The following is an 18,522-nucleotide window of genomic DNA, read 5'->3' on the forward strand; positions in this document are numbered from 1 at the left end:
TCATTAATGTGAATAAAACAAACAAAAATATATGAAGTTGTAATAGTCCTGCCCTTTCAAACATACCCGGTATTTGCTGGTCCTGCATCTCAATTGCAGGAACTTGCCTGGGATCACTGGGGAAACAAATAGATAGAAATGTTAGTTCCAAGGTCTACATATTTTTTCCGTGATGAAAAGGGTCCCTCCAGGGCTGGTTCAGACACAAACTACAGGAGATGAGGAACATCCTGGCTAATGCCCAGTGGTCTATTCACATTCACTGCATGTTCCTTAGTACGTTTGCCTACAGTATCTCTTATTTCACAACAGGTTCTTCTATTTGTACAAACCTCACTCAACCTTCATTAGCTGAGGACAAACAAAACAGAATCCCACAGTGTTCCCAACACTCTACGGCACAGCTCTGCCTTTATTTCTCTTGTAGTGTAAGAGACTTAAGGTGACCAACTCACATGAGCTGTCTGGGAAAACAGTGGTCTCCTCTGGCATGCAGTGCAGGCTGCAGGTCTTGGAGGACCATTTCTGCTAGAAATCTCACAATGCTCAACAGGGAGAGGCTGGAAGGCAGTAATGGGATTTTGCAGCAGCTCTGAGCCCTCACCACCAACAGTGGCTCTGCTGTGCATTCAGGATTATTGATTATCGTCTCCTAATCCCATGATTGAATGCCCAGGGCAAAAGAAAAAAAAAAAAAAGTTTTGTATTATATACAGATAGATAGCTATTTAAAATCATTAACAGAGATTTATATCTCTGAGCTAGTCTTCTGTTCCCTGGGGAAACCAGGCAGCTGCATAGTAAGAGACTGAAAGCTACAATAAAATGAAAAAATGAGCTTCAATAAATCATTAGGCTAAAGCTTATAATGTTTATCTGCAGTGTCATGTCCTCACGATCTAAAAAAGCAGATGAGTAACTTTTTGTTTTTCTATTATCAACTGTTAAACTGTCATGTAACTATTATAAAAGATTGAAGCTTTAGCTTTATTTTTTTTCCCCAAGCATTGAGCATCAGGTATTGCAGTTTCTTGTCATGGAAGGGATGGATACTTGAATGCCAATCCATATTTTGCAAAAGAAACTGAAGATAAAATACATGTAAATAAAGTTTTGAGAGTGAGGCTGTTCACCTTCTGCTGGTGATCCAGCAGCTAGACGTGTCCAAAACTTCCAATTAACAAGGCAGATGTGCCAAATTAACAAGGCAGCTCTGTGAGATTTTTTACCAATTCTGCTCCATCTTCCCTCATTCAGTCTCTCTCGGGTACACTCCATCCCTACATTTCCAAATATATATGTACAGCAAGGTAAAGGCAGCAGCAGAGCCAGTTTGAGGCCACTCAGACATGAGTTCTGTGAGCTGTGGCACTCCTGCCAGGGGAGGGTAGGACAGACAGAAAGCTTGGAAGAAGGCAGACTCATTTCAAGAGCAGAAGGAGTTTTCAGGGTCAGCAGTTGCTCTCCTAGCCCCTCCCTTGCACACAGCACTGCTCCTCCCCCAGCCAGCCTTGCTCGCCCTCCCCAGCCCCAGAAGAGCTGGGGAGATGTGACACCAGGGCTGAGCACTGCTATGCTGGCACAAGGGTGGAGGAGGGAAAGGATGGCCCTGCAGACATCCCTCTGGGACACCAACTGATGGCAGATGCAGACAGCTGTGCCCCAATGTCCTCCCAGACAGGCTGGGGCAGGTGCACACAGAGGGGCAGCTGCAGCCCGAGGGGACATGTGGCCATGTCCCCAGTACTCAGCAGTGACCAAGGCAAGGGGCAGCCAGTGCTGCATCAAGAGCAATGTGTCTGCATGACCTCTCTGTTGAAAGCTCAGCTCTTCCCACTCCGGATATTTCCATAAACACCACTGACATTTTCCAGCTTTGCACTCTAACAATCTACCGGAACAGACCCTTCACCTCTCCCTCTGAAGAGGCCACCAGCACAGAGGAAGGAGGAATCAGCCTCAGGTATTTTAGGGATCCAAACAATTATATGAAACCTTATTTCCAGTTTTTTGAGGAAGAATGGAGCAGTAAAGTTCTCTAATCCGTCAGGCTTGACATTCTAAAATTAGCACTTGTTTGTTTTACAGAACAGGACTTGCGGTATTCAGTTTAGACCCAATCTGTTATCTAGAAACAAAAGCAAAAAAACACTGAAATTATGACTAAGAGGGATCTCAAGAAGCCTACACTTTACTCTGTTTTTTAGTGATTTTATGAATAGAGTCTTACATTTATTCTACTGTATTTCCTGCTGGCACAAATGCAAAATTCAAAGCAGCTGAGCTGCTTTTGTCTGCTGCTGCTCCTGCTGATGTACAGTGCAAGTATGTGTCCAATCAAGCCTCAGAGGGCTGCCCTTTAAAAGCCAATTTGAAGCATGATTTCCAAAATCTTGACCATACGAATCCACAAGCAAATCTCTCTACTGCTCTATGCAAACTCAAATTACTGCTATGCCCAAATCCTTGAAGTCCACGAAATTAACAAGCTCTAGCCCACATGACTAAGGTTCACAGAAGTTCAACCCCAGCTTATGTAAGAGACAGAATTGGTGTGTTTGCCTTTAAAAAACCCCACTAAGACAAATACTAGGGTCAGCAAACATGCTGTGCAATATTTGACAAGAAAAAGCTGTGACCTTAACAGGATTTGCAGCCTAAAACTGCTCCTGAAGGCAACAAACATGACATGATCATTCTGACAGCTGTGACAAATTAGGTTTCATTTGCCTGAGAGCCAGCCATGTTCATTTAACTGCAATTATGGGCACATCATGATCCCCATGCCAGGGAATGCACCCAGCCATCCAGCCAGCCAGCGGAACGAAGCATCTTCTACAGATCAACCTCTTCAAATGCTTCTTCTGTAACAACACCAAGTCTTCAAAAACAAACACTTGTTAACATGCACCAGTAGCTTCCCCAGGTGTTTTATTGTGGTCCCTCAGCTCTTTTACAACCTTTGGAACAATAAAATCTGGTTCAGATGCTTTAAATTCTGCATCCCTTCCCTGCATGCCTGATTGTCAAATGAAATGATTGCAGGAGAATGTGCTATTTATAGGTATTTACCCTCTGGTCCAATCCAGGAGATCTGAAAATTGTCTCATCCAGCCTGAAATACTACTTTGAAAGACTAAACATATAAATAATTTCTTTTCATTTTTGTAACTTGTTTTTAGGCTTGAGAACATATCTGGACCTTGTGATTTTTAGAGCAATATTCTGCACACTTATCTACAATTTCCTAAAAACCTTTTCCTTATCTGCTTACACTTCAACCTCACCAAAGAGGAAAGTTTTGATCAATTATACATTCACCATTTCAATATACTGAGTTGGTGAGTTAATTTAAAGAAAAAAAACCACCACCTCAGGGATGTGTCCATCAACTTCCTTGAAAATTCCTAGATAACACATCCACAGTGAGTCTAATCCATTTAGACTCACAAAACATCCCTCATTTTTCCTTTAAGACAACATTGCTTTATTCCCAAGCAGGACTTTGCAAGCCTACGCATTCGGTAGGCAGGAATGTAGGAGCCCTGGTCCGTCCGTCTGTCCGTTCGCTGCTGAGGCACCAGCTGCCAACAGTAACAGGTGTTTTCTGGTTTTCTTCTCAAGAGAAAGTCCTGGGCGCTATCTCCAGTGGAATGCAAAACACCAGCGTGGCACGCAGGGCTCGGCACGGAGCCGCATTCCTCTCGGAGCAAGCAGGCAGGACAGCCTCCACTGCAGCACCACTATCTCGGATGCTTTCCCAGGGAGGGAGCTGTGTTTAGGTATATGCACTCAAAACATTCAGCCAAATCATCACCTCATGATCACTTTTTTTTGCAAGGAAAAGCTTGCTTATCAACAGCTGCGGAGCCCAGCACATTCTCGCAGCACAACATTAATTACCATGACACAGTCAGATGTTAGTTCACCAGGGCTGAAGGCTCTGCCCTGGCAGTACCTAGCTTCTATTCAATGCTTCTATGCAGGGAAAATCTTCAGAAGTTATTTTCAGTTATGATTTTTTTTTTCTTTTCAAAGTCTTCAGTGAGTCAAAAGAGCTAAAACTTTTGAAAATAAGATATGCAAGAAAAAAATGAAAACAGCAGAATTAAGAAAAACAAGTGGTGAAGATGAGGAAAAATGTCGTAATAAATTTGTGATAAAAAACCAGTGCAACATACCAGTGCAAAATAACCCATGACCAAAGCAAACAGCCATGCAACATGCCACCAGCATCTTCTGAAAAATACTTAGCAGTGAGGCGTCACACAATGTAACGCAAATTTCAAATTAAATCAAGTTTTCTTCTGATCTTCAAAGCCCTGTAAATGTGTTAACCTTTACTCACTCTGTATAGTCCTACATATCCACAGTGAATTAAGCTAAATGTGGGCTTAAATAACTGTAAGAATCTGTCTTAAATCACTCCTACATGGAGTGTTTCTCATCTTGTTGTACACTGGGTGTTTTTGCACAGCAGTTTTCTCATGGTGGAGACAGACGACAGCACCTAACATACTCCAAATGGGAATGTGGTACAAGCAATAAAGCAGCCACCCAAATCTAGTCATGTTGCTCATGTTTACAATGTAAAAAGTTATGTTTATACTGATAAACACAGCTTTTGAAAAGGTTATTTCCCTCCTCCTCTGCAAACAGAAAAGGTTAACTTCATCATCTGCTGCACACATGTCAAACTATCATGCAAAGGAAGGAGCTGCAGAGCGCAGCCCTGTGTTCCTCTGCACCAAAGGACCTCTCAGAGGATCCCAGCAAAATGGCCAGAAAACCATCCTAGTGTTATACTAACCTGCCTCAAATTTCTCTGCCAGAGCCTGCTTCTTTAGTAAGCTCAATTTTAACAAAAAGCCTCCAAGTTACAGTTTATGGACAAGTCCTGAGCCCAGTAAATTCAGAGGTAAAACCCAGCTTACCTTTTTGTTTAGTCATTAAAAGTGAGTGACAGGAGAGTTCCCTCCTCTGCCTGCTTTCAGATTAACCCCACTGACATAGCTAAATCACAAAAATGTACATACTCAGTCATAAATGAGTGCTGCACTGCTGAGAGCTGAGTCCAGCTTGGCTTTACCCTAATTCCTTGAATTATTTTTTTTTTTTTTTTTATTTTTTATTTTTTTATTGATAGCACAGGGACATCAGCACTGTAACACTAAATACAGCAGCACTCACAAGCTCAACTGCTGCCTGTGAGGTGTATCAGCAAAGTTCAGAGCAACCATTTCATCCACAGGCAGGCAAGATGCTCAAAATGTAAGAGGTCATTTCAGCAAAGCCCGGAGATGCAGCAGCCACAGGTCCTTTGACAGTTGCCTGGCAACGCTGTTATCTTTTATTCATTTGTATTATTTAAAATACACTTATACTTATCCCCAGGTCTCACCCGGGGTTCACTCCAAAGTGAGTTCAGCATTTTCAGTCACCGGGGACATCTGTTTGTTTACTACAGATTTTCTGAAAAGAACTGAGTTCTGCCGAAAAGAGCATTGAACACGAGGGCTTTCCAAGGACAGATTTTGGAATGGGCTGTTTGCTCCTTCCAGCCTCAGTTTTGCGTCACATCATGCACTTTGTCAGGATGTTTCTCAACAAGTACCTCTTACGACTGCTGCCTTCTGTCAGCATCCAGCCAGCCACTCAGCACATGCCACGAAGACATGAGCTGCACAGATTCTGTGAGCTAAAAATACCAGTTAATGGGAAGCTACTGCAACATTAAAAGCATTTTTATTCTTTAAAAAAATTCAAGTTTATTCCCTTGTCAGTAAAAACAAGGCAAACTTAGAATCCAAGAGGACCTTGATTTGCCACTAGGTTTTCCCAATGAAAGAAAAAAATGTTCAATTATTTATTTCTGGGGAGAGAAATCTCCCCTTGTCCCACTTCCTCACTTAAAAAAAAGAAAACATAACCAGTGTCCACACAGAAAACACCCTAAAGCCCTTTGGGCATGTTTTGAAGAAGCTATTTAGAGTAAGGAACATGGGCATTCTTTATCCTTCTATTTATAATGAGGCACCACCATCCCCAGGAGCTAAAGCAGAATGAAAATGGGTCACATATCTAATTAGCACTATTGAAGCGTGAAGCCCAAACATCCCTGAAATGTAATAGATTTTTTTTTTTAATAACTTTGGCTTCATTAGAATATCCCACAGTCACCTATGTCAGAAGCCAGAAGCTTAAAAAAAGGGTACCGTAAAGCAGGCACTTTACCAGCATCATGCTGCTTTACTGCTGGGGAAGGGGAGACAGTGCTTTTGACAAAATCTAATCTATTAACTAAAAAATGAAGCAGTCAGTTGGTCTAGCACAGCCTGTTCTTTAATCACTTTTTATTGTTAAAAAAAAAAAAAAAAGCCAAACAAAACAAACAAAATAACACAATCCTCTTGTCTACAAAATCTATGCAGATCCACCAGCACGGATGTGGATGAAGCACATTAATGGAGAGCAGTTTCTAGAGCAGACAAATGGACAGAAACTGGTGACTTCCCCATCAGTGACTGGTGACTTTCTCCCATCAAAGATGCCACACTGCCCCGTGCTTTGCTCCCTCCTGGATGTTCATTAGCAAGCCAGCAAGGGCTCTGCAGCAAGTTCCCCCCAGCTCTGCTCTTGGCTCTGTTCCTTATCCACACCTCTCCCCGAGTGTCAGACAGCACCAGGCTCCCAGGGCTGTCACAGACAACGTGTTTGAATTACAGGTGTGTGCCCTGGCAGAGAGCACTGGGGAGCTGCTCTGCCTGCTCACCCAGAGCAGGCACAGGGGGATTGCACAGGTGGGTGGAGGGGAAGAGAGCAGGTTACCAGCTTTTCCTCGGTGTGTTCACAGCACACATGGCTCCAACCTGCACATTGGGCTGCCATACTTTGCTTTCCCCTCTGCTTCCACAGCCAGTTCCTTGCTTTTGCCTCCCAGGGCTTGCTTTAACTGCAGACAGGCTCAGCCTCCTGCACCCATCACCCAAAATTTCATTTGCTTTGGGCAAGATGGATGCCAGTGAAGCTGTGGGTACCCAGCAGCTCAGGCCATCCACCCAAAAAGACATCCAGTGAAGACTTTTGCATGCAAACTTACTGTCATTGTGAACAGCACTCTGCACTTCACTTCAATCAAAGTCAACAAGCCATAAACACCACTCACCCGTGAGGGTTTGGAAGTCACTACAGCCTCCTGGGAAAAAAATACTATGAAAAAAATCAGAGGGGTGAATTAATTGAGCCTGCAGCTGTCTGCTCTACATATCAGACGTCACAAAGTTCATGTTGCTGCACAGGGTTTTTGTTTTTTTGGTTTTTTTTTTTTTTTTCAAGGGATGAGCAGGCGAAAGCAGTGCAAAAACCAGAACAAAGTGTTTACTCTGCTCATCCATGACTGTGCTTTCACCCCACAGGCAACTATGTCTTTTGGAAGACTTGGCACATGAACACTGCAATGAATCTTTTGCACCAATTCTGCAACTCTGTTACAATGAAATTTTTTTCCTTTTATCCTTTAACTTCTTTTGTCACAATGGAGAACAAGGGACACCACTATATGGGTGTGGAACACACAGTCTGTTACTTGGCTTTATCTAGTAACTTCTTGACCTGCAAATGGAAACATAACAGAGAGATACAGAGACATATATACAAATATATGTATTTTTTAATTTCATGGCATGGTCATTCACAAACCACCAACCTCTCCAAAAGTGCTTGGGTGCATCAGAAGTTATAGGCAAAGCAGAGAAAACAGTGATGGATAATCAGTATCAATGGTGGAGATCAGCACAGACCACTGGTTTAGTATCTAAAGACCAAACCTTACATTATCACTTCTGGGGTAATAATCACCATTTTTATCACTCGTTGTTGGTAGAATTTCAATTACATTAGCAAAAATACAGCTTGTACCAAAAGTTATTCTTTACAATTGGTTCTGTAACCCAAACTTGCTCTGGCTGCAAGGGGACTCAGCCACTAGCAATCTCTAAGTGGTTCAAACTGTATAATGCTTGCCATACCTACTATTTCCCCTCCCAAGCATACTGTCCAGCAATTTCTTAAAGTGGCTCCAGAAATCCTGACACCATTTCTTAAGAAGCTCATCTTCCACTGAGGCTCTCCCTCACCAGCCTCAGAGCACTCCGCACATAGCTCTCAAAATGTGGCCTCCTGCTTTAGTACCCAACTGGAAGGTGACCTGTGATGTGCCCCCCACCATGTTTGATACTGGAGCCTCCAGGCTGTTAGAACTGCCTTTCAGGGGATCTAACCCATGCACCAAACCAGCCTCCTTGCAGCCCAAATTGCACATTTGAGGTTTCCCACACACAGCAATGGACACAGCCTGTGAGGAGCCAGGAACAGCATCCAGAGCCTCTACCACCAGAAAGCCCCATTTACTATGGAACTAGAAATAGCAGAGGGGAGGCTTTCAGTGGAAAATGTGATGAGAATAGAAAGCAATAGAGTAAAAGCCCTGTCAGCACATTTCATAGACAGTCTTTTTAATGAGGAGACAAACAGATAAAGCTTTCAATCCATGTATGGAGGGTTTTTTTTTTTAAATTTGAAAAGAAGCTAACCAAGCACACAGGATTCAATATAAAACAAAGGCAGAACAAAACATTTTTTAACAAGGCCTAAACAATATGAAAATTGTCAATTCTAGTGCCACAGAGAAACCAAAGGTCTCCTCCACTCCCTACTGACCCTATTTATTTTCTTTAATTATCTTTTCCTTTCAGGTAGGTGACTGTGCAGTGAAGTTAACAAATACATACAAAAACCACCCCCAGTCCTGTGTGGGCCCCCCAGCTTTGCTGCAGCAGCACTGCAAGTCAGGGCAAAGGCAAGGAAACTAAGCTTCCCTGCTGGAGTCAGCTCCATACCACACAGTGTGGGTCCAGACCTCCCCATATGTCAGAGCTCCACCAGTGTGACAACACTTTGTTCCTCTAACACAGTTCCCAACTCCAGTACCTGCCACCCTCTACAACCATTTGATGTGCAAAGAGGCTGTCCTGCCAGTAACATGTTTCTTAATCTGATGCAACCCATTTAAATCCAATGTGTAAGTGGAAAGCCAATGTTCAAAAACCAGCCTGAAGCTATTAAGCAACAAGAAAGATTTTTTCACATGAAGATGACTTTAAACACAGAATTTGAAAAACATGATATGGGACCCAGAAAAGCAACTTTGCAAAGGAAAGCCCTCTCTTCACACGAACACTGTTATGCATTCACCGAAAGCAGAATTCTCTCCCACCACGGCTTCTTCCATCATAACCTGGAACAGTAACTTCAGACTGGGAAAGAAGGGGAGGGAGGTGGCAGTTTATCTCCTGTGGCTCCTTGAAAGTCCCCTGCCCTTGCTGCTAACACTCATCCTTTGGGTGGAGTCTTCAAATGAGGTCTCTCCCATGCACAAAGACATTAAAAGCCAGCAGCCCCCAGTGAAAGGTTTTATATCCCTTTTTAGATCTTCTATGCTGTGTTCTCCTGGGTAGCTTCCAATACCTTCACATTTCGTATGTGGGATCTTCAAAGATAAATGACTTAGAAGGGCTTTCTGCACATCCAGAATCTGCCCTGCAAGTACCACCACAGCTTTATCCCTACTCTTCTAAGAAACTCCATGCAAACATATAGCTAAGGACTTTTCCCTAGACAAGGTTATACACACCTATCCAAACCCCAAACTTAAAAATGGAAACAAAACCAGTTTAATATACAAAATCCAACTGACAGTCATACTCAACAGAAGATAGACATTGTTTGGGGGGGGTTATGTTTCAGAGATTGTATTTCAGGTTAGCAGAAGATGACTGTATCCTAAAGAATCAACCACGAAAACCCATTAGAAACACATGTACACTTAAATATGAGACACTGCTCCCAGATATTTTCAATAAACTGCAAATTTACTGCATATTCAGCCATCCTGAATAGTCCCCAGGGAGCATTTTCTGTGTTAGTATTCAGGATTTGGAAGCATCACCCTGTAGGAAGCAGCACAATCCCGTAACCTGTTACCCAGGTTGTACACAACATGCAATTTAAAGCATGTAGGTTTTTATTTTGAAGCCATAAAATAGGGCTAAAAACTGCCTTCTGCAGATAGTTACTAATATGGAAAAGTAAAATTTAATCACTGACTACATGACAGATGAAAGAAAGTCTAATGTGGTTTCTAATTTATAACAGCTGGACCAAAATTATCTCCAGACATTCAGGGTCATGATCAGAGCAGTGACTACACCACTGCAGCTTTCCAGAGCTGTATGACAGACTTCTGCACTGCAGGGCTGGTAGTCCCTGTCCCTGTACAGCAGAGCCTGTTTTCAGAGCTGCAGGCACAACAGTCTAACACAAGTGCTGTGCCTGCAGCCTGCAGCAAGCCCAGGCTGCTCCTTGCTCTCCCGAATGAAAATGCTGTGCTACGTGACTTTGTGTGTCCTCACCACTGTGCAGTGCAGTCTGAAGACATCCACCCCAACTCTCCCCTTCTCATCAGTTTGTTCAAACAGCTTGTGAGAATGGTGTTCTTCCCAACTGACAGTGTAAACAAACATCTGAGTTTGTTTTACAAATTCTTGCTTTCTCGCTTCTATTTAGCAGAAGTGAGCTGGGTCAGATTGACCAGTTTACCAAGGAAAGCAATAAATTCATTCCCACTGAGGCTTCCAAATCTGTGATTTGAACAGCCTGCCCAAAAGTTGTGGGCACAAAAAAACTTCCCATTCAAATCAGGGAGATGTCATTACAAGAATTCCTATGTGAAATTCTGGTCTGAACTGAGTAAGAGATCAGGTAAGACAAAGAGACAGTGTTTTCAAAAACCTCTTCAAAATACACATTTTGAAGTAGTAGATCACTCTGAGTAGATGCTTAAGTTCATATATCTGCTTAGGACTACAGATGGATACATCCACTGATCACTCTTGAGATCATGGAGTAAGCCAAGATGAAGGCAAAACTGCAAAATGAAAGTGACCTTACTCACAGCAAGGTCAACCATCCTAATTTGTTATAATAGTAAGCCAATCCAACATGAAGAATGATTGGTCTTTTTCTTACATCTAAACCCTAACTTTCAAAATACACCCTGTACTGCCTTCCTCCAACACCTTTTTTTAATTTGTACACTGACTTTGGTATTGAAAAATCTGCATATGCTACTTGATTTTGCAGGAAAAGAATTCAGCAGTTAAGCACTTTTTTTAACTCGGTATTTCAACTGGTCCAGAGCATTCACCCCTTACTCCCATCAACAGAGGAATTTTTTAATGGACTTCGCTTCAGTCCCACTCACTTTCATGGTATACATCCATGTAAAGAAGTTTCTACACAGATGGCAAATTTCCAGCATTTGCTTTCAGGCCGCTTATCATGAAAAATACAGATATATTCCTTAAATATATGAATCAGAGCCAGAACTCAAAGCCAGAAATAATTACCTTCTCTGGACAACATTCAGCAGCCCATTCCCTTCTTCCCCAGCCTGCCAGCTGTCTTCAGCACAAGCAGCCATCTTCCTCCTTTTAATTGCCCATTCGTTTGTTTCTTGTGGTTTAATCTTTTCCCATTTTTCGCCTCATCTCTCCTGCTCCAGCTGCTTCCAGCAGTCATGCAGTGCTCCATCCCCCAGGCTTTTTGCTCTCTGCACTCTGCTCAGCTTCCTCCTGGGGGACCAAACTCCCACTGAAATACTTTTGCTGTGATCAGCTGGAGTGAAGCACCCTCAGCCATTGAAGAAAGTATCTGTGTTTTCAGTATTCTCAAATGTAAACATAAAATAAACAACTTCATGTGGATGACTCAAATGAGCTCTTCATTGCAGTCTTGTTCCCTGTCTTTAACATCTTGGATCACTTCCATTTTTTAATGAGGTTCAGGCATTACTTTAAGTGAACCACTGTTGAAAAAAGGTCACAAAGCCCCTCTAGCTCCATTTCCTGATCGCTGGAGACACGACCACCCAACTGATAGACCATGGGGGGCTGCATTCTGCTTCCTAACTCTTTCTCCAGAACCTTACTTTCCTTCTGAAAGCAGCAACGGTGGTTCTTCCCATCCATCTTAGCATTGAAGCTCGTAACTAAGTTTGGGTTTTGGTAATGCCAGTATCTCCTTATTTGATACATGTGTCTTGTTGCTTTGTTCAGACCTGGCTTTCCTTCCACTAGTTTAATATTACCAATGACTCTTAAAAATCACTGCTTGCATTCTGGTTTTTGACCTCTTCTTTCCTTTCATCAGGCTGATGCTATTTCAACCTTGACAGACTGACTACCCTGAGCTACTGAAGTGTCAGCTACAGTTGGCCAACCTGTCCAGCTGTCACAGCTAACCTGGTAAGCCACAACATACACCATTATTATTTTTCTTAATGAACTCACTGTTCCGTCCTGTCACATACAAACATGTCTGTCTGTCTTCACAGCTTTTGCTGTGCTCAGGTCAGCTGTAGCCTATCATATTGATACTGTTGTCATTGTTATATAAATATATATATGTGGACTATTTTCACCATATACACTGCAGGTCTGTGGTGGTAAAAATGCTTTCACTAGGTTCAGCCCTGTACAATCTCGACTCAACACCAGCCACAAAGTAACCCCACATTTATTAAAAACTGGCCACAAAATAGCTCAAAAATATTCCCAAATATTATTATAACTGAGAATACTCCCAACTATTTAATAAAAAACATTCCCTGTCTAATTACTGCTTTTTCTTTGGAAGGCAGTCACTAATAGCAACACTGATACTAGCATATGGAGCAGACTGCAGCATTTCAAAGTTGCCAGCAAGTTTAAACAAACAAATTGCAGAAATTAAAGTTTAAGCAAAACTTTCTTCCCAGAAACAAGTACTGACACTGGATACAAAATATGAAAATGACAAGCCAATACAAACACTGAAGGAGACAAAACAAAACCAGGCAGGAATTCCATTTTGGCATAAGTGACAGCAGTTTTGTGCCTGGATCACAAAAGAGTGGTTTCACTTCTGAAAAATTAAGTGTCTGTACCCTCAGGTAGGCAGTGAAGCACCTGGCAAGGCTGAGGAGGATGATGCAGAGCCCTGTGCTCTCTCTGCCCAGTGACTCACCAGGGAGACACTCGCCAGATCTTTGCAGATTTTTAATTGTTTCACACAGGGCAGACTGGCAGTTCCTGGAGGTAGCTTTTCTGAGTAAATACGATGCCAGGAGATCACAGACTCCATGAGTGGACAAGCCTGGGAGGCAAAAACCCAAGTATGCAACTTCAGTGATAGAGATTTCTTTTGATGTGACCTATAGGATTAACCATAATCCTGGTGTGACTAAATATGTTATTTGCCATCTTTATTGCCCATGAAGGAAAATTTAAGGACACCCTTACTTCTTTTGCCCTTCCAGGCCAGCAAAAGACTGGACTGGAGCTGATCTGCAATACCTTTAGGCCCTATTTCACAACAGCCAGTAACTTTTCCCCCTTGTTTGGACAGATGCTGAAGTAAATGACTATCAAGACATTAATAAAAGAGTAATCCAACTATCAAAGAATTAATAAAAATGGAGATGTCTGCATCTCCATTTGCTGATGCAGACACTGCACAGACAGAAAGAAGCCCACTTTGCAAGGAGCCCTTTGAGTTACCTGACATGAGCCATTCGAATTAAAGCACCTCAATCTCAAAGCATGTAACAAAAGCACCTCAATCTCAAAGCATTGTCATTAAAGTTCCAAAAAAACCCACAAAACAGCAAGCTTAGGGCGAAGCAAACCATTACTAGAAAAGGCTGCTTTAGGCGCATGAATACAGCAGCAATATTTTTCAAGTTATTTTGTTACAGGACACAATCACTTCAGACTACCATTAAATCTGACCACTGCAAATAAAGAAGCAAGCAATAATTCAGATCACAAATAACTAAATCTTATTGTATGACCTTTTCAATCAGGTGCTACATAGCAACTTATCTCTGTGGCAGATCACTGGTATCATCACGGTTGCTCCATCAGATACTTCCTACAGTCCAGTCTAATATTACATCAGCAAGTCAAGTGAGGACACAGACATTTGACTTTCTCCTTTGATTGAGACTTTGCAAAAGAGGAGCAATTCCTTAGGGCTTTTTTCCCCTGCTCAAAGGAGGCCATCATATTCACACTGAATTATCTAAAGCACTTTGAGCCCTCAGTGGTCCAGGACCAGGTTGTCTCAAAGACATTCCCTACAGGCAGTTCTATACTACCTGTGCAGAGTAGATCTGCATATTCAGTGGGGAACCAGCAGCACCTCACCCAGATGCTTTCCTTCTAACAGTCACTACACAACACACTGGCTTCAGTTCCTTCTGGCCAGATTTTCTAAAACTAACTTTCAGAACTTTATACATACCCTGGCTTTGCCTCAGCCCGAATGCTGCTGGCTGAGAAGCTTTGGCTGCACACAGCTAAGTGATGATGTGAAGCTGACCACTCCAGGCAGCACTGCACCATAGTACTGAGAAGCCATCCAGAGAGCAGTGAAAACCAGGGCTGTAAGAGCACACAGGCTCCTGAGCCCAGGCAGATACTTTTCAACTTAATTGCTTTCCCTGTTCTTCAGATTGCCCCAAAGCCATCTGTCCCAGCCTGCATTCCTTCAACTGCTTGCTCATGTTAAGTACCTGCTTACTTAGCTGTCCTCGGTCACGTACACAGCTTACACAGCTCTCTGCCCACGCTCCGCCTTGCCTCGAAATAAAGCAGCTCCTTCTCGAGCTGACTTTGAGTAACATCACACTTCACCTCCCGGCTGAAAACAAACTCATACAGAAGGTCTGACAAGGCCACAAGATAGTTTAGAGGAGGGGAAAAGAGCACCCAGGGTAAAAACGCTAAACTGCCCTATAAAACCACTTTGCAAACTCGTAGGAGGAAACTTCTGTTAAGTATTAGAGGATTTAAGCAATGAGAAGTCACATGCCTAAATAACCGTGTGGAGTTTTACCCTCATGCTGAGGCTTGATCGTTTGCACAACTGCAGGCTGAACCTGGGCAGGAAAATCAGCTGTGCTCCACCCATATCTCAAAGGAGGAGATGCTGTGTTCACTCACTCAGGTGCAGACAGCCTCACAGAAGTCCACATCGGTAGCTCCTATCAGAAGCTCCTATTAGTATACACTGGTCTATTATCTGTTACAGTCAGTAACATGAAAGTGGGCACTGTGCTTACAGGACAGACACTGGCTGCACAGCAGGCTGCGCTCCAGTGTTCCCAGAAGTCTGAACAAGGTATAAAATATCAACTTCTACACACTTCTGTCCCTGAAAAAGCTCCCTAGGTAGGAAGGCGCAGCATTGGTGCCTTTGCACTCGAGGATGGTGGAGGAATGAATCATTCAAACAAAACTGTTGGTTTTTTTTATTATTGGCATCACGTGGCCGTTTCTGCCAGAGACTCTGGAATAACCCAGATGCAGGAATTAAATTCAGTTTCACTTCTTCCTTGCTGTTACTCAACATTAAGTCCTGCTATTAGTCTCATGAAGAAACTTAATTTTTCATAGAACTGTCTGGATCTTCATTCCCATTCATAGCACCCCAGTGGCCACAGCAGCTCAACAAAGGACCACCAAAGCTGAGAGAACATAAAACTTTGGTACTGCTAACACAGAGGCACATCAGGCATTTTAACAAGACTGAACAACAATAGCTACAGCAAAACCCAATCTTGCGCCCATTTATCACTGCCTGCATTTAAGTCTGTTGCAGCCTGTCAAGTATCTGGAAGCTCTTCCTGCCATCTGTTTCCTTCCTCCAAGGGTGCTGCAGTTTTCCAGGATTGCTTGCTCACTCTCTCTCTTTCACAAACACACACACACACAAAAATCTTTATTTCTGTGAATCGTAGGAATTATTTTTTAAGATGGCTATGAATTTTGAACCTACCCATGCAAAGTGTCATTTGCTTGGATTGATGAAATTCATGATTGCCTGTCTCCACCTTCACAATCACACCAAAATCTATTTTCCCACCCTTTCTTTGTGGACTGGCAATATTAAAGCCAGCCAGTTAAAATGGCAAGAACTTACCAAGCTGTTTCCAGAATGCAGTGGCTTGCTGCTCTCACAGAAAGCTGTCACAACAATTACCAAACCAATTAACAACTAAGCAAAGGAACAGATTTGTAGAAAGACTTATTTGAGTTTCAGTGCTGAGTGGGAATCTTATTGCTGCCCTTTGAATAACAGAGTTTACAACAGATTGTAAATGGTACCTTTTCTGCAGCACTGAGATTCCAGCAGATGAGCATCTGTCTCCTTTCTGTATGTAAATACTGCCCTTTTACTCACTTCCTACAGAAGGCACCTATAGATTTTACTGTCTCAGGAAAAAGGCTGCCCTAAATATTTAAGGATCTTTTCAGAGTTTTACAGCAAATAGCCCTAAATGTTCAAAAACATCTATCTGTACTTCTAACAAAGTCTAATTTTTCCATAAAGCAGAAGTTACATTGCTTAGTAATCTGTCCTTACACCAACAAAAAGCCTCAGGACTTTAAATTGTAAGTAATACTCTAGCAGAAACAGTGAATTAAAAATCTTTTAAATAATTTAAATAATAATAATCTAAATAATTTCTGCAGCTACTAGCTTTGATAACCAAAAATCAGGAATGGTCTAGCTACCTAGCATTCATTTTACTTTCTGTTTTATACTGCAACCCTCTTGCAGAAGGACGATGGGATTTCTCACATAAAATGTTTTCATTTTGAACCTGAGCCTAAACTTGTAATGGAACATTTACATTAAGAATGCCAGGTGCACCTCCTGCTTTTGAGAGTTTTAAAAGTAATAATCATATCTTTACATAACCTTACTGGAAAACACCAGACCAATCTGACTCACATGTTTTAAATAACCTGTTGCTTCTACTTTATGGAGAAGCTGGTATTAAACCATTAAGCTAATAGTCAGAGCTGGCTACTGGTTGGGTTTTAATAAGATCGGGTGCAGCTGATAAAACAAGTGAGAAAGAGCTTTGCAAATGGAAGCTTTGCATGAAAGCCTGGTCATGGCAACACCAACTCAATTTCCCCTCTCAACAGAGCAGCCATAAAGTCAGCAAACTAAGCTGATTTCCTCCATCTATAAAAGGATATCAATACCCACACGTATTCCAACAGGTTGTGGGAGCAAAGACATTTACAGAACGAAGATGTTTCTCAAAAGGGTGTATACTTTGTTGTTCACATGAAGAGAGCTAAGCCTTATCCCAATTCCCCATGTTTTGAATACTGAAGATCTACTCAGCATGGACGATGGGCCATGCTAAAGCAAAAACCCAACAACAGAATTCAGCACAACTGCCTCCAGAAACGGCAGAAGTGCTTGTAGATGCCAGCAATGAAATATTTCTAATAGTGAAATTGTGTAGGAAAATTGAGAGGAGGCTGTGCTGCCAGACAAAAGGGAAAAACAAAACCCAAGCATTCTTTGAATTAACTCCAAACTGCCAGGCACTGCTTGCCTCCTTTTTATCATCCTTACAAGCTCCCCACTATGAAAGAGTAGCTCCCTTGCAGCCGTCCCTCTGTGCCTCCCCCCACAGCAGTACCAAGGGTGTTTGTATCCTCCAGGTCATCACTACAGCATCACTTCTTTCCCAAGAAGAGAAAATAGCAGCAATTCACACAATCACTAAATAGAATAGTGGGATGTGTTCGACAAATAAGCACTGTGAGACTGGGAGTGCTACAGAGTGCAAGATGACCCTCACAATTTGATCTGCAACCATGGGTCTGGCTGAAGCTCCTGCCTCTGCTTCTTAGAAGAAAGGGCTCTGTCTGCTCTGTTCTCAAATTCCCTTCCATCTTCTAGCTGGTCTTTCTCCAAAGCCAACATGATTCTTTCTGGACAGCAATGCCTAAGATGCTTCCCAAGAGACTTGTTCCATGGCAGTTCCTGCATGCTGCATCTGCCCAAAGAGAAAGTACTGAGCTGAAGGCCCAACATTGCTTAATACATCATTTTTACAGCAAAGGCTTACCTGTCTACCATGACAGCACCATAGCATACATCAACAGTAGAAAAGTACTACAAGGAAAGAAATTGAGCTATCTTCTAGCTTTTTTGCACATTCAGTTCATGCTCTCACATTCTTCTGTACTGGAATTCTTTTAATCAAGTATTTAGTAAGATTCACAAAAAACAAGTTGAAAAACATGGAATACATGATTTAAATACAAGCCCAGTAACACTCCACATTTGCTACATTCCACAAGCCCACCTTAAAAAAAAAGGAGTCTCTAAAATAAAAAGCAAGCAGCATAGCACTTTTAACTCCTTAATGGTACATTTGCTTTGGGTTCAGATGTTTGGTGTGAGCTATGCTGTCTGCACAATCCTAACCACTGCTTGCTGTCTGCATTTCCCCTGAGGAATGTAATTAACATCAAGTTAAAACCCCACCTCCAGCATCAGGGAGATAATTGAAATCTAGGCAGTCCCAAGACTCTTCTCAAATTGAGAAGT

General features: G+C 42.3%; 1 protein-coding gene across 16 annotated transcripts in view; it reads right to left on the minus strand.

Annotated features, from left to right (window-relative positions):
• The window catches only part of MTSS1 (MTSS I-BAR domain containing 1), a 125,897-nt gene that overhangs the window by 56,443 nt on the left and 50,932 nt on the right, over positions 1–18,522 (minus strand). Inside the window, exon 1 of one of the 16 annotated variants that reach the window (XM_085053541.1) lies at positions 11,466–11,496. The exons of the other annotated variants lie outside the window; for them this stretch is intronic. Coding sequence (XP_084909667.1) covers positions 11,466–11,481 — 16 coding nt within the window. The 5' untranslated portion in view covers positions 11,482–11,496. Of the gene's footprint in view, positions 1–11,465; positions 11,497–18,522 lie in introns of those variants that run through there. 16 annotated transcript variants of the gene reach the window in all.

The sequence above is a fragment of the Lichenostomus cassidix genome, chromosome 2 (assembly GCF_008360975.1).
Source record: "Lichenostomus cassidix isolate B80296 chromosome 2, HeHo_3.0, whole genome shotgun sequence".
In the NCBI taxonomy this organism is placed as follows: Eukaryota; Metazoa; Chordata; class Aves; order Passeriformes; family Meliphagidae; genus Lichenostomus; species Lichenostomus cassidix.